Raw genomic sequence first — 21,048 nt, 5'->3', positions numbered from 1 at the left:
ATATTTAACATGTGCATGAATGGCCTCTTGTCTGTACAGGCTGCAATTGGGGAATTTCTTCTTTGTGTTTTGTATTCAGGAAGCTGTACCGGATGCAGTAAGGCTGTGTACGGAGAAGAGCGAGCTGTCAGAGCCATGGGACATTTATTCCACGATGATTGTTTCACCTGCAGCGTTTGCAGTGAGTCCCCCTGATTGTTTGGCTGAAACGTGTGGGTCTAAAGCCCCCCTTATTGCTCATATATGAAGCTAATCAGGTTTAAAAGTGGTGGGTTTCATAAAGGAGAAAAAGCAGGAGTAATTGTGAAAACTTAAAATGACTTATTTAACTAAAGCAGGAGAGCTGGTGAAGACAGGTGAAGCCAGTTTGACTACTGAACAGTTGTTATCATCACATGATAGGGGGTGTACTTGATTGCTTTTGGTGGCCCAAACCTTTGATATCGGTTTCTTCACTTCTTTGGGGGTCCCATCGATGGCTGTCGCCAGTCTGGAAGTGCTGTCTCAACCTAACTGTCAGTCAACCCTACGACAGGCTGAGAGCCGGAGCTCTTGACAAACCGTTACATCACAACCACCTGTCAATCAGGTCAGCTACGCACTTCCTTCATGAAATCAAAACGGATGAGTCATCAAGAAATTCAACCCCCCTACAGTGTGTGCCCATTGAGACATGAGCTAATCAGATCTATTCTGTTCTTAGAACCAGGCTGTAAAAACTGTCTCTTTTGAATGGGTGTGTATGTGACTTCCTGTGCTTCTGCAGTCAGCCTCTAGTGGACCCTCGATGAACTGCAGGATTTTACACTTCAGCATTGTCTTCTTTTTTCAACACTGGAGTTTGCCGCTTGGTCTTAACGTCAAAGTCTTTTTAGTGGACAGAAAAATAGAACAGCGCTATCTCGTCAATTACGTGAGGAATAATATAATCTATTGTGAGTGAGTTGCTATCGGGGAAAAAACGTTCTGTTTTTTTATGGTTTCTTTTGTTTCATCAAAAATAATGTAACCTGGTTCAAAGAAAGAATTTTAGATTTTGACATGAAAGTTGATTTACTATATCATTATGTTATCAGACTTTACACCATGTCAAATATTCTCCTTGTTGCTTGTCCTTGTGTTTTTCTAGGTCAAAAGCTCAGTGGCAAGTCGTTTTATACAGTGTCAGGAAGAATCTATTGTGAGGACGACTTTTTGGTAAGACTTGTTCTGTTGTTTTGGCCGCCTGTGTCATTGAACAAACATATGATTCATGTTTTGTTTGAACCGATTTACAATACGTCTCTTAATGAGTTCATTGTTTGGACATTTACTTCAGTACTCTGGAGTGCATCCATCCCCGGAGGTGTGTCACAGCTGTGGGTGTTTAATCACAGACTTGGTAAGTGTGCTTACATGTAGTCTGTGTGTGTTCTCAGTCATCCAGGTCATGGTAAATACAAAGCCTGATCCAAAGGCAAATACGTGCAGATGAGTATTTAAATACACACACAGTGGTGGGAGACAAAGTCAGATATTTAACTGAAAAAAAGAAAAGTTCCAAACATCAAATGCTCTGTTATGCTCTATTTATGAGAAAAGCCCTGTATTCAAAATCTAAACGTGAATACTTGTTTATCATATTATTGAATTATAATGATAAATGCACTAAAATGTGCAGCTCTGCGATGCAGCTGGTAAAAGTGGGGCAAGTTTTAACAATTGATCTACTCAGTACCTTGTGAAGGGACAAATAAAGTCTCAATTGAATTCATCACTATGTATATTTTAAATAATAGTTGCTGTTTTAACCTGAATCTGCTAAAAAAACAAATACAATATTTTATAAATATTATGGAGTAAAATCTTCAAATTTTCCCTCTGAACTGTTTGAAGAAGAAGAAAGAAGCTGAAATTAAAAATACTCAAGGACATTATCACTTAAAGCATACTTTCATGAAATAGAATAATGCATATTATGTTGTGTTCACGCACTAATTAGTGAATTATATCATGTTAAAGCTGGCAGAAAAATAGGCTAGTTTCCACATCGCAGTGCTTTTGAATGTCTCCCTGGGGATCAATTGTGTTTCATCTTTTTCCAATTTGATGCTGATTTTTCTCCCTATATTGTCTTCCTTGTCCAAATCTGCAGAGAAACTAGTTCCTTAAGGTATTAAATAAAGGGCAAGGTAAAAGCACAACATTTCCCTGTTAAATAAACTGGAATAGAAGAAAAAGTAGCACAATGTAGATAGTATCTAAAAGTTGCCCTGAAGGTACAGTAATTGTGTAAATGTTCTTTTCATCGTTGTGTAAAGATGAGCTCATTTTTCATCATCAGGTCTTGCAGGCTCGTGGGAAGTCCTACCACCCATCCTGCTTCTGCTGTGTGGTCTGCAGACGGAGCCTGGAGGGTCAGCCCTTCTCTGTGGACGCTGACAGCAGAGTGTACTGCGTCACAGACTACCACAAGTGAGTGTCTCACACAACAATCAACACGACAAGAGATGAACCCAAACCCTGCTAGACAGGCTGCACCCAGAGTGTCTGCACTGTTTGGTTCCTGAGACTTCTTCTTCTCTGTTTCAGGGTTCAAGCTCCTGTGTGTGCAGCGTGCAGAGAGCCCATACTGCCAACGGAGGTGAGCCCAACCATTGTTTAAGTTGGCACATAAAGCACTGTGAAAAAGATCATAACAATCTGCCCTCATTTGTTGATTGTTTCAGGGGTCTGCAGAGTCTATTCGAGTGGTTTCATATGACAGAAGTTATCATGTAGAGTGCTACAGTGGAGAGGTTCACCTCATCTGAGCACCTGAACAGCTTGGAATTATACATGAGTTTGGTCTAGTTCTGTAAATGTAAAATGTAAAAAACATAAATGTTTATGTTAATGAGTCTTTTGTACAATTTCCTGTCTGGAATAAAGTTGATCTCTATAGATCCTGAGTACTGTTGTGTGTGCACTTTTTCCACTTGCATTTGTTTTCTCATTGTTTTAAAATGATCCTTTAGATAAATATTGGGCAGCCTAATGCTGTCATTAAATGGGTTTAAACTTTTCCACTTCATTCTAAGTACAACATGCTTAATTGTAGTTTTTTCCGTGTAATATTATTATTATGTTTTGGAAATAAATTTGAGAAATAACCATTTGTGCCAACAAACAGGATTTTGTAACAAACCCCACTGCTGTACTCCATTGTGACTTTGTACTTTATTGCCAATGCGCTGCCTTTTTTTTGGACTCTTAACAGTTTACAGAGGCCACTCAGTCTGACCTGACCTGCAAACAAGTTTAAGATTAAGCACATGAATCGTATTTTAATGGCCAGCAAAATAGTTAGCATATCATAAATTTGCATGCTCAGTCAGGATTCAGATGTCTAGGGGGCATTATATGATGCAAAAAATATTTCAAATAAGCCTCTAGTAACTAATCAGAGCGATTACAAATTTGACTTTATAGTGTTACTTGGATTTTTTATGCTATCATTGTTATGTTTTGGCATAGGCCATGTGTTCGTCATGTTCATGTTGCAAGACCATCTGTTGCTTTTGAATGTGTTTTAAGCTAAGACTTTAATATTGCTATGTTTTAAGCATCAAAAACATTTTAAAAATAGATAAAATAAACCTTAATCGTCAACCTCGGATCTACCATATGGACAATCCGGGCACGTGCCCAGGGGCCCTGAGCATGTAAGGGCCCTCCGCAATGGGAGTGGGGAAAAAAATATGCATCAGATGGCTAAAAAAGTGATGACTGATTAGCAAACTGCAATTCACTTTATAGATTGGAATATTATTTCACATGAAAAGTCTGTATTACTCTGGGATTTCTCCTGAATGAAGGCTGTCAGCGTTGTGTGCCCGCGTGCTTGTGCTCGTGCCTAAACTGTACCGTGCCGAAGCACACCAGCTATATGGCTTAACCATGCTATGAAAACAACCAGCCGCTAGACTCCTCTCTGCTCTGACTGCAGCTGGGACTGCTGTGAGAGGCTACAGTGAAAACAATAACTAATAATTAATTATGCACACTCGCCACCAACTGGACTGGGAGGTGTACTGCAGGTGCTTTACATGTGGTTGATGACAGCGCTGTGTGACAGTTAGGAAGGAGTGGTGGACACCCGGTGATACTAATCCATCAAAACCTGTCCTCTGGACCCAATACCATCAATACCTCTGGACCCAATACCATCAAGCCTCCTGCAGACCATTTCCTCTCCGCTTAATGCTGCACTTAAGCATATCATCAACTCCTCTCTGTCAACGTGTGTGTTCCCCACCGCATTCAAGCAAGCTCGGGTCACCCCTCTACTCAAAAAACCCACACTAAACCCAGCCCAGGTTGAAAACTACAGACCGGTTTCTCTTCTGCCCTTTCTGTCAAAAATACTTGAGCGCACAGTCTTTAAGCAAGTCTCTGAGTTCCTATCCAGAAACGATCTGTTTGACCCAAATCAGTCAGGCTTTAAGCGGGGCCACTCTACTGAAACCGCACTACTGTCAGTAACAGAATCGCTACGAGCTGCCAGAGCTGCGGGTCAGTCCTCAGTTCTATTACTGCTAGACCTGTCTGCTGCCTTTGACACAGTCAACCATCAAATCCTCCTATCCACGCTCTCTGAACTTGGCATCTCAGGATCTGCCCTCTGCTGGTTCATGTCCTACCTCTCTGGGCGATCCTTCAGAGTGTCGTGGAAGGGAGAAGTGACCAAAGTGCACCGCTTATCCACAGGGGTACCTCAAGGGTCAGTGCTTGGTCCCCTTCTCTTCTCCATATACACAAACTCACTTGGTTCAATAATCCGCTCTCATGGCTTCTCATACCACTGCTATGCTGACGATACCCAGCTCTTCCTGTCATTCCCGCCAGACGATGTTACAGTCTCTGCAAGAATCTCGGCATGCCTTGCTGATATCTCTAAATGGATGAATGAACGTCACCTTCAACTCAGTCTTTCAAAGACTGAGCTCCTTGTCATCCCAGCCAGTCCCTCTATGCAACCACAGATCAATATCCAGCTTGGAACAACCAAACTCATGCCCACAAAGTCTGTCCGGAACCTGGGTGTCATGATTGATGACCAGCTAACTTTTAAGGTTCAAGTAGCCTCGATTGCCCGGTCATGTCGATTTGCCCTGTACAACATCAGGAAGATTTCCTTACACTGGCTCCCAGTTACTGCTCGCATCAAATTTAAAACTCTGCTGCTCGCTTACAAAACAGCGACAAAAACATCTCCTCCTTACTTTAACTCTCTCATCCAGTTCTACACTCCCTCCCCCCAACTACGCTCTGCCAATGAAAGGCGTCTGATCCAACCTTCACAACAGGGTCCTAAGACGCTGACTAGACTCTTCTCCTCTGTCGCCCCCCGGTGGTGGAATGAACTTCCAAACTCCATTCGATCTGCAGAGTCCCTCTGCACCTTTAAGAAAAAGCTAAAGACCCAGCTTTTCATGAATACCTACTAACTTAATGATGATGGTCTCGATATTATTGATGATGATAATGACGATAGTTTTTGTTTGATAACGAGGACTTATAAGATGGTTTCTATACTGATTAGAGCTCTCAAGAATGCCGTCAATGTTGTGCTTTGCCTCTGGTCACTTCCTGTCAGCACCTGTGTGTCCAATCAGACTCAAAGCTGATCGTTTGCTCTTACTGACATTGTTCCCTTTTTTCTAGATCCTTGCTTGTGTTGTAGTTACTCTCTGTTGTACATCGCTTTGGATAAAAGCGTCTGCGTCTAAAGTGAATTGTAGAATTGTAGAATCAAAATGACTGACAGCCTTCAGATTTTTCCGTCATTGTTAAAAAAATTTTGTCAAAGGCGGAGAATATTCGGTTAACACGACCTCTGGTTAAGATGTATGAATGTGTGTTAAGAGTAAAGGAGCTCGTTGCTGAACGAGCATATCTGTGCTCAGCGACAGGCTAGCAAACCAATCATGTGTAATTAAAGTTTTTTTTTTAAATTGTATCGATGGGGGTACATGAGCTTCAGGTTTCTTTTAAACTGAACTGATGTTTTGGTGTCTGCAGAGGGACTGTGAAGGTGATGTCGAAGACACAGAAAGCAAACCAGCTTCTCTGCTGCAAAGACGACTCAGCAGTAGTTTGTAAAGGTGATGATGAAGAGCTGAGAGGAGGAAGAGCTGAGGAAGATGAAGAGCTGAGAGGAGGACGATGAAGAGCTGAGAGGAGGACGAGCTGAGGAAGAAATACAAATAACCCTTTGACATCTGATCTGCCAACCCAGAATCCAGCCTAATTGGCTGTTACTCTAGTCAGAGGCGGGACTTCAGATAAAATAAACAACTCTGGCTGTTTTCAACAGGCTGCTGATAGTTTTATTTACAAGTTAATTTTGTTTCTGTTTCTGTGCTTTCAGTTGTAAATGAATATTTTTCCCTTCACATTCAAATTTCCAAGGAAAAATGTGTGTACTTGTTTAACTTGTGACAGACTTAATCACTAATTAATGTATTTCTGCAAGTTAGACAGTTCACAAGAGTTTGAGTTCAAAGTACTGTAAATTATTATAAATTATGTCGAGTCCCTAAAGCATCCAGCTTAGACATGTTGCCAAATTGTGTTACTTACAAGGACATATCATTAGTGGGGTTTGCCCCCTCAAACTCCATGCCCCTCCACCCACCGGGTCAAATAATCTGGACACACCCCTGTTCACACGCAAAACCTTCTCGTGCTTAAGGGATAGTTTCTTGTGCACACAAGATAATTAACCGTGAGCACAAGATACTTTGATATCAATATTTGCCCTCATCAGTCTGAGCATTGTTGTCAGCTCCAACACTCCACCAAAATAAACACAAATCACACCCACTATCTGTCCTGTTCACACCTTGCATCCCTCCTGGACGATGTGACAACAAAAGGACAGGACTTACAGTAAGAGCAGGAGTTTACACTTGGCATTACCAACACAATCTCCATGTAGTACTTGAGTTTAGAGTTCACTTTCCCGCCTCACTTCCACATGAGCGCCTGTGTGACAAACTATTTTTTATTTGTGTCTTTATTTTGTATGAATACTCAAAAATGTCAGTGTGATTTTTGAGGATGTCCCTAAATTTGCCACAAGGGGGCCCTCTGTGCACGAGATAGGACTACACTTCTGCAGGCTTGTGGTGAAAAGATCCAGACCAGGGTGAATCTGGCAATGTTTGAAGAAAAGTGTGCTCAGTGTGCCTCCCCAGTGTTGTAAAGATGCTGCTTTAATTATCTGTATCTGCACTGTCTCTCCACGTAAAGCATGCAAGACTGATAAACTATGGAGGAAACAGAGGTCTGGCTCTGCAGGGTGACTCTCTCCATAATTGGAGGACTGGCGCCCCCGTGTGGATCATATAGGAATGCCCATGTTTAAAGGCCCAATATTATCAGAGACCAACGGCTGTGAAAGTTGTGAGTATGTCAAAGACACAAGAAACAGTTTGGAGTCTTAAACTACAAAGATAATGAAATCACCTCTCTGAAATTGAAATATTGAAGGAGAAAGGTTATAAATAAAACAAAGGAGTTAAGTGTTAAGATATTTTCCAGAAACTAACAGCTATGAAAGTTGTGAGAGTATGTCAAAGGCATGTATACTGTCAGGTTGAGTAATTCTAGGACACAGAAACATGAGATGGTTATAGTTACTTATTGAATGACACAAACAGGGAAACAGCAACACACCACACAGAAACAATGAAGAAGAGGCACAGCTGAGATCATGACAAAGAAGCTGTTTGGAGTGAATATATAGACCTACATTTATGAGAGAGCTACTCAATTCCTTTTTCAACGTGCACTTTGTGTTAAATGTAACAGTGTTGTTCCTTCTTCTTTATTTGTTTACTTGTTTCACTTTTATTTGTTAGTTTGTTAACACTTGTTGGACTGACAGTAACTGAGCCACATTAATAAAAATAAAAATAAACTAGAGAACGTTTAGTCAAAGCTGCCGGTTCTGCTGGTCCTCCTCTCGTTCGGGTGAAACTGAGTAACCACGGCAACAGAAATGCATCACTGCTGATCCGTGGAAACAGACAGTTTCAGTTCTCAAGATACACATGTGAAAGTCTTACTGTGCTGAGCATGACTGAGTAACAAGAAGCTGCAGCAGTTTTTCTAAGAACACATTCAAAGATACGGATCACAATACTTATTTTTACAAGTCTGGCAATAAAAATACAAAATATCATGTTTTCTTTTTAATTTTGAGGTTATCACTAATAAAACAATGCACATATTTTCTTTATAAAAAGTGACACTGACAACATCTTACAAAAAAGACAGTTTGGGAAGATAAATTCTACATAGGCCTAATGGATTTCAAATCAATTCCTTAATGTTTAAAACAGATAGAGCAAATCTGTTCAAATACACAGAGTTGCTGTTTGTTATTCTGGAAGTGAAGCAAAGAAAGCTTTGAAAAACATTGGATTATCTCAGATTTGAGTCAACTAATGTACGTTTTCAGTCACATTTTTGAATCGTTGGGTCATGACAACAGGCTATGTTTAAATCATGAACCCAAATCCTTTGCAAAAAACATACTGCATATATATTTAATCTAATCGATTCAAATTGTGCATATCTCTACTGATCTTTTTTAAAAAGGTTTTTTATTGATATCCTCATGTGTTTTTTATTATTATATTTACCTTTTATCATACTGCATTGATCATTACATTTATAAACTCTAATATTTAAAATCATCCACTGAGGAGAAAATTCCTCATCAAGCTTGACAAACTCTTTGAATTTTAAATTAATATTTTTTAGATTGTTTGCTTGAGGTAGATTTACATATTTCGCTTCAGTTGACTGACTCTGTGTGTTTGCATATCTGTCCTCCCTCTCCGCTCTCGGACGTTAAGAGGCCGGTGTCGATCAGCGGCTGTTTGAGGCCTTTCAGAGACGCTGACATACGATGATGATGATGTCATTGATTCTACACCTGCTCATCTTTGGGCTCCTTGTTCAGGGTGAGGCCAGGTTCAATAATCACTGTTATGGAGAAAAACTTAAAGAAGCAGCATTTACCTTTTTTCCACCGTTTCTCTAAAGTTAAGAAAGCAAAGATTCTGTTTGGATGTTGTTCATCTTTCTCCGTCCGTTTCGATAACCTTCTCCCCTTTTTTCATGTTTCTTCAGGTTCATCAGGAGACATCCTCCTGACTCAGACTCCTGGATCTCAGTCTGTTGTTCTAGGACAGACTGTCTCTATCAGATGTCAAACCAGCACAAGTGTTGGTACTTACCTCCACTGGTATCTTCAGAAACCTGGAGAAGCTCCTAAACTCCTCATTTATTCTTCTACAAGCCGTCAGTCTGGAGTTTCAGCTCGTTTTAGTGGAAGTGGATCTGGAACTGACTTCACTCTGACTGTTAGTGGAGTCCAGACTGAAGATTCAGGAGATTATTATTGTCAGCAGGGTAACAGCTTGCCGTTCACACAGTGATACAACGTCGTACAAAAACCTCCGTCAGCTGAAGAGGAACTGATCTGACTGAACAGCTGCAGAGAAACTAAAACAAAGTTCCATGAAACACAGTATAGTTTAAAATCAATTTAAACTATAAACTCTAAATATTCTGCACATTAAGAAGATTATCTATTTTAATTCTTTCAATGAATACACAAGGGTGTTTTATGTTACAAGACCCGAAACCCCCCATGAACCCAGAAAACATAATTGATGATGAGTTCTAGCCCATCTGTCGGATGTATCTTTTATCTATCTTTACACACACACGTACATTTTATCCTAATAAAACTAATTTTGTAGTTTAGTTTCTACTTTTTTCTACTTTTGCAGTTTGTAAATATTTTGAGTGTTTAAATTGCAGAAGCACTGATTTGAAATCTCTCTATGCTGATGATATCACGCTTTATTTAACAAATTTAAAATATTTCTTTGAGCTAAAACACATTCATTGAGATGTTTTCCTCTCTTTTCTTTTGATAAACATAAACCACTAGAAATGTTAAAGCCTTGGTCATTAACATTTTCAGTAAAGAAAGCTGATTTGATGATTTTCATTCAGTTGTTTCAGTCATTAAGGCGTCCATATCGATTGTTATAAAAATCTTGTGAATAGAGCATTATTTAGCAGCTGTCTTTGAGGTTCTGGCTTTCTAAAATTAATTCACAATTCATGATTTGTACATTATTTAATTATACTGTTTATTATGAAGATGTTTCATGATACAAAATATTTTAAATTAGCTTTAATTCGATTTACATTCTGAAGAATTGATCTCAATGTGATTGTTGATAAAGATGTTTTTACACATTTGAAATAATTGAAAAAGACAAAAAGTGTATTTCTCATTGATTTAATGAACAGATTATCAGGAAACAATACACACACATATGAAGCAACAAGCTAATATTTATTGTTTAGAAACATGAAATAAAGAGAGAGAGAGGTGCAGAGTGAGAGCAGTATCACAGTAAAACCAGCAGCACAGTCCCAGTGAGGCATTACTGGGAACACTGGTCTCTACTCAGACTTTCTGTGACTCGAGCCTGGGCGCCCTGGGTGGCCTCACAGGTCACAGAGCCCACCTTCCTCCACTGGTCTGCAGAGAGCCTCAGGGTGCTGCTCCAGCTGTAGAGAGCGTCCTTCTCCAGCACCGCAGGGCTCCTGCTCTCCTCCCAGCTGCTGCTGCTGCTGCTGCCGTCCACCTTCCAGGCCAGACTCCAGCCTGAGGGGAAGCCTTTGTTGGCCAGGCACATGAGGGTGGCCTTCCCCTGCTCCAGCTCCTCATTGGAGGGGGGCAGCACCGTCAGGGTGGGACGCACATCACCTATAGGAGACACCAATCAGATTAGAGGACAGGGAGCACGCAACTGTCAATCAAACACCAAACCCTATAGGACACCTTTAATGTCTGAGAGTTGATTTTCTTTTTTTAGGAGTTTCTGTCAGATGTTTCTTTCTGCTCCACCGGTCACTCACTCACACATTGTTTCACTTCCCTTTAAGAAGCCTCTCATGCACATCAGCACACAGAGAGAGAATCACACAGAACGACCTGAAATATATTTAAACTACATCTGACTCAAATCTAAAACATTACAAACATTCCCTATCAAAATAATCCAAAAACTTTGCAACACATTTTTAAAACAGTTTGTAGGTGAAAAAAAAAAAAAACTAAAACAGAGAATCAACTGAACACATTAAAATGTTCTTCATGTGAATTCAAATCAGAAAAATGTCTAAATTAGACGCATAAAGAGATCAGAGATTACGTGCATTTTAAAACACCGTTCTTTATGTTTGTTTTGTTCGGTTCTTTCAAACAACTGAATCAGATAAATACCTTAAAGAGTTGTCAGAAAATGAATCTCAGGAAAACATTTAAAACACTTCTCTTTGTTAAATATCAACCTGTTTATGTTTCAGTGTGACAGAAATCAAACTGTCCTGAGTGAACCTTCACGGTAAAACAGGATCGATAAAAACACAATTTCATTAGAGTTAGAGTTTCACAATGACAAATATTACAAATAAACAGAGAGACAGCTGCTTTAACATTTTCAATAAATGTTCATGACAAATAAATTTCATTCAGTTGTTTCAGTCATTAAGGCGTCCATATCGATTGTTAGAAAAACCTCATGAATAGAACATTATTTAGCAGCTGTCTTTGAGGTTGTCAAATTGTGATTTATTTGGATCAAATATAAAAATCTGTATTTTAACATTAGGTTTAATATTCATACAGAAACTTACTTCCAACATCCAGTCTGGTTCCTCCACCAAAAGTCCACCACAGTGGTACAAAGTCATTGAGCGGCCGTACAAAAACCTCTCACTGTAGAGACACACGGCTCTCTGACTTTAACACACTGAACTCAAACTACCACAACTCCACATGTCACCTTACCATGAGAGTGAAAATCATCTATTTCCCAACAAATAAAAACTCTGGCTTCAAACATTTTACCTTCATTTAAATTCAGTCTGTGTTTCTGTTTTAAACTGAAATCCTTTAAAGTCAAATGTTGTCTGTATTCTTTCTAAAACAATCGATTTAAAAAGTAAAGGTCAGTATTTTCTTTTCCTCCAGGCTTGAATATGAAGACAAAAGACACCAGAATAACTTACTGATTGAATAAAAAGATGAATATGTGACTTACTTCCAATATCCAGTCTGGTTCCTCCACCGAACGTGAGCCACAGTGATACAAACTGATGGAGTCGTCGTACAAAAACCTCTCGCTGTAGAGACACACGGCTCTCTGACTCTGACACAAACACAGACACCTGAATGAGTCTCTGCCTGCAAGACCTCTGAGACCTAAAGAAAACAGAATTTAAAAAGATTATACCAAATTAAAGAATGTCTTTCTTTGAGATATTTAAATTATTTTTAAATCATTTTCTCAAGAATATTATTAATTAAGATTCGTGATTTATATCAGAATAAATGTTTCTAGAAGCATGAACATGAAATCATATTAAATTTGTTTTGAAAGTTTTCTAATTAATTGTATAATTAATTGATTGATTGATAAGAGTAATGAGAGTGATCCCTGTTGGAGTCAATCAGAACATTTCCATAGAGAGCCACTTTGCATCAGCAGCACCATGCTCCAGTGCTCTGGGAGAGTTTATAGTCCTGACAGTTGAACACTGGATGACTGACAGCTGTCCTTCATCACAACAGAAATCCTCGTCCTCATCATCAAAAACATGACTTTGATCTGCGTCCTCATCTGGACTCTCCTCCTCTGCTGCTGCTTCACAGGTAAAGTCCAGAGAATCAAACTCCTCTCCTCTATGAACATCCGTCCCTCTGAAATGAAGCCCACTAAACCCTGATGCTGCTTTCTGTTTTTGTCTCTGTATCCTCAGAGTCCAGAGGACAGGTCACAGTGACTCAGCCTGCAGCAGTGACCTCTGCTCTGGGAGCCTCCGTCTCCATCTCATGTAGGACCAGTCAGGATGTTTATGGTCGTAGCTATTTTCACTGGTACCAACAGAAAGATGGAGGAACTCCTAAACTGCTTATATACGCTGCTAGCACTCGAGCATCAGGGATTCCAGGTCGTTTTTCAGGCAGTGGATCAAACTCTGCCTTCACTCTGACCATCAGTGGAGTCCAGACTGAAGATGCAGCAGTTTACTACTGTCAGAGTTTACACTCTATCAACGGTCAGTATGTGTTCACACAGTGAAATAGCGTCGTACAAAAACCTCCCTCAGTCAGACTGAACAGAAACTGAACTGACTGCTGCAGCTGCAAGTTTCTGCAGAGACTGACACACTTCACTGAGGACACACACACACACACACACACACACACACACACACACAGACATTAACACACACGCGCGAGCGCGCACACACACACACACACACACACACACACACACACACACTGTGATTGTAACATCAAAGGTGATCCAAATGTACCCCTACATACCCCTTAACAAATCTAAACTTTATCTAAAACTCTTAAAACATAGCCTCCAATGGAATGACTAACACACCCATGCACTGGTTTAGATCCTAACTCTCTGGTCGCGCTCAGTTTATTCAACTCAAAACCTTCAAATCCTGGGGCGCTGGTGGTGCAGTGGTTGGTGCGCGCGCCCCATGTGTGGGGGCTGTGGTCTTCCAGGTGGGCGGCCCAGGTTCGTGTCTGGCCTGTGGCTCCTTTCCCGCATGTTATTCCCCATTCTCTCTCCCTTATTTCTGACTCTATCCACTGTCCTATCTCTCAATTAAAGGCACAAAAAAGCCCAAAAATAAATCTTTAAAAAAACCAAACTTCAAATCCCAGCTATTTCCAGTCACTACAGGTGATCCTCAGAGTTCTGTCCTGGGACCTCTTCTGTTAATCATCTATCTCCTTCCTCTTGCCCATATCTTCTGTAAATATAACATCCAGTTCCATTGCTATTCGGATGACACCCAGCTCTATTTGTCCACCAAACCGACCTCCTCCCTCCCGCTTACTTCCCTGTCTGATTGCCTACAAGAAATTAAATCCTGGTTATTCTGCAACCTCAAATGAAACAGTGACAAAACAGAGGTTCTCCTTATTTACACCAAATCCACAATTTCAAAACCTGACAGTTTTCTCTCACGATTGACCACTCCTCAGTTTCTCCCTCCCCTCAGGTTAAGAGTCTGGGTGTCATCCTCGACAGCACACTATGATTCCAAGCTCACATCAATAATGTCTCGGTCTGGTTATTTCCATCTTCATAACATTAATCGCCTCCGCCCGTCCCTCACACCCAACAGTACTGCCATCCATGTCATCACCCTGGTTACATCCTGCATTGACTTCTGCAACTCCCTTCTCTTTGGTTTCCCTCTCAGGTCCATCCACAAACTTCAACTGGTCCAGAACTCTGCCGCTCGCATCATCACCAGAACGCCCTCTGTTAATCACATCACTCCTGTCCGTCAGCAGCTTCATTGGCTTTCAGTTAAATGTCGCATTGACTTCAAAATTCTGCCCCTCACCTTTATGGCCATCCATAACCTCGCTCCTCTGTTCCTCTCTGAACTCCTGCACATCAACGCACCCACCCACACTCTCAGGTCTTCTTCTTCAATTCAATCCACCACAACAACCGCCTGCCTGTCCACCTTGGAGTCCAGAGAATTCAACCGTTCTGGTCCCAGCCTCTGGAACTCCCTCCCACCACACATCCGTAATATTCACTTTCTGTCCATTTTTAAATCTAATCTCAAAACACATCTTTTTAAACTGGCATATTCAGTCTGATCATTCTCCATCCAGTCTCATGAATCCTCCTCACAATGATTTTATACATCCTGTAACATTTTATTTTTAATGTTAATTTTATTGATGTAGTGTTACTTTGTTGTTTTTATCTCTGTTTTTTAAGGTGATCTTGAGTGCCTTGAAAGGGGCCTTTAGATAAAATGTATTATTATGGAAGGAAGTGCCTAGCATGAAATAATAGAAAGACAAAATAAATCATTAAACTATGTTCCTCTAACTTTAAAGCCTTCAATATCTGTTGTGAGGCTTCCAGTGATGTTACTCTGATGAGAAACACAGAAAGCTTCCTTTAAAAGGACCTTAAACCTGCAAAAACACAACTCTCTTTAGAAGTGACATTAACATTTAGCACATTCTTAAAAGAAAATATTTTATCAGGATGTCTAAACAGCAGGTGGAGAAATGATCTAAAATCAATGATGAACACAATGAATGAGAAGTGGAGTAGAATATAAATAAAAGTCAGTAATTTGTCTACTTCTTAAATAAATGAGTGTAACAATGATAAAACTTTGTATGAAAACACACAATGACTTTGTATGCTGACAAATCTCTGCAGTATGTTTCGAATGACCTAAAAACTTCTCATTTTCAAATTTGTTTTCAGCACATTTTGAATGAGATAAAAATCAGCCATTTTCTCAGAACATTTCCATAGAGAGCCACTTTGCATCAGCAGCACCATGCTCCAGTGCTCTGGGAGAGTTTATAGTCATGACAGTTGAACACTGGATGACTGACAGCTGTCCTTCATCACAACAGAAATCCTCGTCCTCATCATCAAAAACATGACTTTGATCTGCGTCCTCATCTGGACTCTCCTCCTCTGCTGCTGCTTCACAGGTAAAGTCCAGAGAATCAAACTCCTCTCTATGAACATCCGTCCCTCTGAAATGAAGCCCACTAAACCCTGATGCTGCTTTCTGTTTTTGTCTCTGTATCCTCAGAGTCCAGAGGACAGGTCACAGTGACTCAGCCTGCAGCAGTGACCTCTGCTCTGGGAGCCTCCGTCTCCATCTCATGTAGGACCAGTCAGAATGTTTATGGTCGTAGCTCTTTGCACTGGTACCAACAGAAAGATGGAGGAACTCCTAAACTCCTCATTTACTATGCTAGCACTCGAGCATCAGGGATTCCAGATCGTTTTTCAGGCAGTGGATCAAACTCTGCCTTCACTCTGACCATCAGTGGAGTCCAGACTGAAGATGCAGCAGTTTACTACTGTCAGAGTTCACACTCTATCAACAGTCAGTGGGTGTTCACACAGTGAAATAGCGTCGTACAAAAACCTCCCTCACTCAGACTGAACAGAAACTGAACTGACTGCTGCAGCTGCAAGTTTCTGCAGAGACTGACACACTTCACTGAGGACACACACACACACACTGTGATTGTAACATCAAAGGTGGTCCAAATGTACCCCTACATACCCCTTAACAAATCTAAACTTTATCTAAAACTCTTAAAACATAGCCTCCAATGGAATGACTAACACACCCATGCACTGGTTTAGATCCTAACTCTCTGGTCGCGCTCAGTTTATTCAACTCAAAACCTTCAAATCCTGGGGCGCTAGTGGTGCAGTGGTTGGTGCGCGCGCCCCATGTGTGGGGGCTGTGGTCTTCCAGGTGTGCGGCCCAGGTTCGTGTCTGGCCTCTGGCTCCTTTCCCGCATGTTATTCCCCATTCTCTCTCCCTTATTTCTGACTCTATCCACAGTCGTATCTCTCAATTAAAGGCACAAAAAAGCCCAAAAATAAATCTTTAAAAAAAAAAAACTTCAAATCTCAGCCATTTCCAGTCACTACAGGTGATCCTCAGAGTTCTGTCCTGGGACCTCTTCTGTTAATCATCTATCGCCTTCCTCTTACCCATATCTTCTGTAAATATAACATCCAGTTCCATTGCTATTCGGATGACACCCAGCTCTATTTGTCCACCAAACCGACCTCCTCCCTCCCGCTTACTTCCCTGTCTGATTGCCTACAAGAAATCAAATCCTGGTTATTCTGCAACCTCAAATGAAACAGTGACAAAACAGAGGTTCTCCTCATTTACACCAAATCCACAATTTCAAAACCTGACAGTTTTCTCTCACGATTGACCACTCCTCAGTTGCTCCCTCCCCTCACGTTAAGAGTCTGGGTGTCATCCTCGACAGCACACTATGATTCCAAGCTCACATCGATAACGTCTCGGTCTGATTATTTCCATCTTCGTAACATTAATCGCCTCCGCCCGTCCCTCACACCCAACAGTACTGCCATCCATGTCATCACCCTGGTTACATCCTGCATTGACTTCTGCAACTCCCTTCTCTTTGGTTTCCCTCTCAGGTCCATCCACAAACTTCAACTGGTCCAGAACTCTGCCGCTCGCATCATCACCAGAACGCCCTCTGTTAATCACATCACTCCTGTCCTTCAGCAGCTTCATTGGCTTTCAGTTAAATATCGCATTGACTTCAAAATTCTGCCCCTCACCTTTATGGCCATCCATAACCTCGCTCCTCTGTTCCTCTCTGAACTCCTGCACATCAACGCACCCACCCGCACTCTCAGGTCTTCTTCTTCAATTCAATCCACCACAACAACCGCCTGCCTCTCCACCATGGAGTCCAGAGAATTCAGCCGTTCTGGTCCCAGCCTCTGGAACTCCCTCCCACCACACATCCTTAATATTCACTTTCTGTCCATTTTTAAATCTAATCTCAAAACACATCTTTTTAAACTGGCATATTCAGTCTGATCATTCTCCATCCAGTCTCATGAATCCTCCTCACAATGATTTTATACATCCTGTAAAATGTTATTTTTAATGTTCATTTTATCGATGTAGTGTTACTTTGTAGTTTTTATCTCTGTTTTCTAAGGTGACCTTGAGTGCTTTGAAAGGGGCCTTTAGATAAAATGTATTATTATGGAAGGAAGTGCCTAGCATGACCTGAAATAATAGAAAGACAAAATAAATCATTAAACTATGTTCCTCTAACTTTAAAGCGAGGCTTCCAGTGAACTCATATGATGTTACTCTGATAAGAAACACAGAAAGCTTCCTTTAAAAGGACCTTAAACCTGCAAAAACACAACTCTCTTTAGAAGTGACATTAACAAACATTTAGCACATTCTTGAAAAAAATATTTTAGCAGGATGTCTAAACAGCAGGTGGAGGAATGATCTGAAATCAATGATGAACACAATGAATGAGAAGTGGAGTAGAATATAAATAAAAGTCTGTAATTTGTCTACTTCTTAAATAAATGAGTGTAACAATGATAAAACTTTGTATGAAAACACACAATGACTTTGTATGCTGACAAATCTCTGCAGTATGTTTCGAATGACCTAAAAACTTCTCATTTTCAAATTTGTTTTCAGCACATTTTGAATGAGATAAAAATCAGCCATTTTCTCAGAACATTTCCATAGAGAGCCACTTTGCATCAGCAGCACCATGCTCCAGTGCTCTGGGAGAGTTTATAGTCATGACAGTTGAACACTGGATGACTGACAGCTGTCCTTCATCACAACAGAAATCCTCGTCCTCATCATCAAAAACATGACTTTGATCTGCGTCCTCATCTGGACTGTCCTCCTCTGCTGCTGCTTCACAGGTAAAGTCCAGAGAATCAAACTCCTCTCCTCTATGAACATCCGTCCCTCTGAAATGAAGCCCACTAAACCCTGATGCTGCTTTCTGTTTTTGTCTCTGTATCCTCAGAGTCCAGAGGACAGGTCACAGTGACTCAGCCTGCAGCAGTGACCTCTGCTCTGGGAGCCTCCGTCTCCATCTCATGTAGGACCAGTCAGAATGTTTATGGTCGTAGCTCTTTGCACTGGTACCAACAGAAAGATGGAGGAACTCCTAAACTCCTCATTTACTATGCTAGCACTCGAGCATCAGGGATTCCAGATCGTTTTTCAGGCAGTGGATCAAACTCTGCCTTCACTCTGACCATCAGTGGAGTCCAGACTGAAGATGCAGCAGTTTACTACTGTCAGAGTTCACACTCTATCAACAGTCAGTGGGTGTTCACACAGTGAAATAGCGTCGTACAAAAACCTCCCTCACTCAGACTGAACAGAAACTGAACTGACTGCTGCAGCTGCAAGTTTCTGCAGAGACTGACACACTTCACTGAGGACACACACACACACACACACACTGTGATTGTAACATCAAAGGTGGTCCAAATGTACCCCTACATACCCCTTAACAAATCTAAACTTTATCTAAAACTCTTAAAACATAGCCTCCAATGGAATGACTAACACACCCATGCACTGGTTTAGATCCTAACTCTCTGGTCGCGCTCAGTTTATTCAACTCAAAACCTTCAAATCCTGGGGCGCTAGTGGTGCAGTGGTTGGTGCGCGCGCCCCATGTGTGGGGGCTGTGGTCTTCCAGGTGTGCGGCCCAGGTTCGTGTCTGGCCTCTGGCTCCTTTCCCGCATGTTATTCCCCATTCTCTCTCCCTTATTTCTGACTCTATCCACAGTCGTATCTCTCAATTAAAGGCACAAAAAAGCCCAAAAATAAATCTTTAAAAAAAAAAAAACTTCAAATCTCAGCCATTTCCAGTCACTACAGGTGATCCTCAGAGTTCTGTCCTGGGACCTCTTCTGTTAATCATCTATCGCCTTCCTCTTACCCATATCTTCTGTAAATATAACATCCAGTTCCATTGCTATTCGGATGACACCCAGCTCTATTTGTCCACCAAACCGACCTCCTCCCTCCCGCTTACTTCCCTGTCTGATTGCCTACAAGAAATCAAATCCTGGTTATTCTGCAACCTCAAATGAAACAGTGACAAAACAGAGGTTCTCCTCATTTACACCAAATCCACAATTTCAAAACCTGACAGTTTTCTCTCACGATTGACCACTCGTCAGTTGCTCCCTCCCCTCACGTTAAGAGTCTGGGTGTCATCCTCGACAGCACACTATGATTCCAAGCTCACATCGATAACGTCTCGGTCTGATTATTTCCATCTTCGTAACATTAATCGCCTCCGCCCGTCCCTCACACCCAACAGTACTGCCATCCATGTCATCACCCTGGTTACATCCTGCATTGACTTCTGCAACTCCCTTCTCTTTGGTTTCCCTCTCAGGTCCATCCACAAACTTCAACTGGTCCAGAACTCTGCCGCTCGCATCATCACCAGAACGCCCTCTGTTAATCACATCACTCCTGTCCTTCAGCAGCTTCATTGGCTTTCAGTTAAATATCGCATTGACTTCAAAATTCTGCCCCTCACCTTTATGGCCATCCATAACCTCGCTCCTCTGTTCCTCTCTGAACTCCTGCACATCAACGCACCCACCCGCACTCTCAGGTCTTCTTCTTCAATTCAATCCACCACAACAACCGCCTGCCTCTCCACCATGGAGTCCAGAGAATTCAGCCGTTCTGGTCCCAGCCTCTGGAACTCCCTCCCACCACACATCCTTAATATTCACTTTCTGTCCATTTTTAAATCTAATCTCAAAACACATCTTTTTAAACTGGCATATTCAGTCTGATCATTCTCCATCCAGTCTCATGAATCCTCCTCACAATGATTTTATACATCCTGTAAAATGTTATTTTTAATGTTCATTTTATCGATGTAGTGTTACTTTGTAGTTTTTATCTCTGTTTTCTAAGGTGACCTTGAGTGCTTTGAAAGGGGCCTTTAGATAAAATGTATTATTATGGAAGGAAGTGCCTAGCATGACCTGAAATAATAGAAAGACAAAATAAATCATTAAACTATGTTCCTCTAACTTTAAAGCGAGGCTTCCAGTGAACTCATATGATGTTACTCTGATAAGAAACACAGAAAGCTTCCTTTAAAAGGACCTTAAACCTGCAAAAACACAACTCTCTTTAGAAGTGACATTAACAAACATTTAGCACATTCTTGAAAAAAATATTTTAGCAGGATGTCTAAACAGCAGGTGGAGGAATGATCTGAAATCAATGATGAACACAATGAATGAGAAGTGGAGTAGAATATAAATAAAAGTCTGTAATTTGTCTACTTCTTAAATAAATGAGTGTAACAATGATAAAACTTTGTATGAAAACACACAATGACTTTGTATGCTGACAAATCTCTGCAGTATGTTTCGAATGACCTAAAAACTTCTCATTTTCAAATTTGTTTTCAGCACATTTTGAATGAGCTAAAAATCAGCCATTTTCTCAGAACATTTCCATAGAGAGCCACTTTGCATCAGCAGCACCATGCTCCAGTGCTCTGGGAGAGTT

General features: G+C 41.0%; 4 gene segments (V, D, J or C); 3 read left to right on the top strand and 1 right to left on the bottom strand.

Moving 5' to 3' along the window:
* Window positions 1–10,335: 10,335 nt before the first annotated feature.
* Window positions 10,336–12,330, bottom strand: LOC132991532 (Ig kappa-b4 chain C region-like; the record flags this gene model as incomplete). The annotated part of the segment is given in 2 exon segments: window positions 10,336–10,825; window positions 12,165–12,330. Coding segments are annotated over 2 exon segments (492 nt in total), but the record flags the coding sequence as incomplete, so codon positions are not given.
* A 217-nt stretch (window positions 12,331–12,547) lies between these two features.
* LOC132990862 (Ig kappa chain V region K-25-like) lies at window positions 12,548–13,220 on the top strand. The segment is given in 2 exon segments: window positions 12,548–12,775; window positions 12,883–13,220. Coding segments are annotated over 2 exon segments (378 nt in total).
* A 2,272-nt stretch (window positions 13,221–15,492) lies between these two features.
* Window positions 15,493–16,076, top strand: LOC132990861 (Ig kappa chain V region 3381-like). The segment is given in 2 exon segments: window positions 15,493–15,634; window positions 15,739–16,076. Coding segments are annotated over 2 exon segments (378 nt in total).
* Window positions 16,077–18,284: 2,208 nt separating this feature from the next.
* Window positions 18,285–18,856, top strand: LOC132990863 (Ig kappa chain V region 3381-like). The segment is given in 2 exon segments: window positions 18,285–18,404; window positions 18,512–18,856. Coding segments are annotated over 2 exon segments (378 nt in total).
* Window positions 18,857–21,048: the final 2,192 nt, after the last annotated feature.

This window comes from Labrus mixtus, chromosome 16 (assembly GCF_963584025.1).
Source record: "Labrus mixtus chromosome 16, fLabMix1.1, whole genome shotgun sequence".
NCBI lineage: Eukaryota > Metazoa > Chordata > Actinopteri > Labriformes > Labridae > Labrus > Labrus mixtus.
This window is presented reverse-complemented; position numbering and strand designations above follow the sequence as displayed.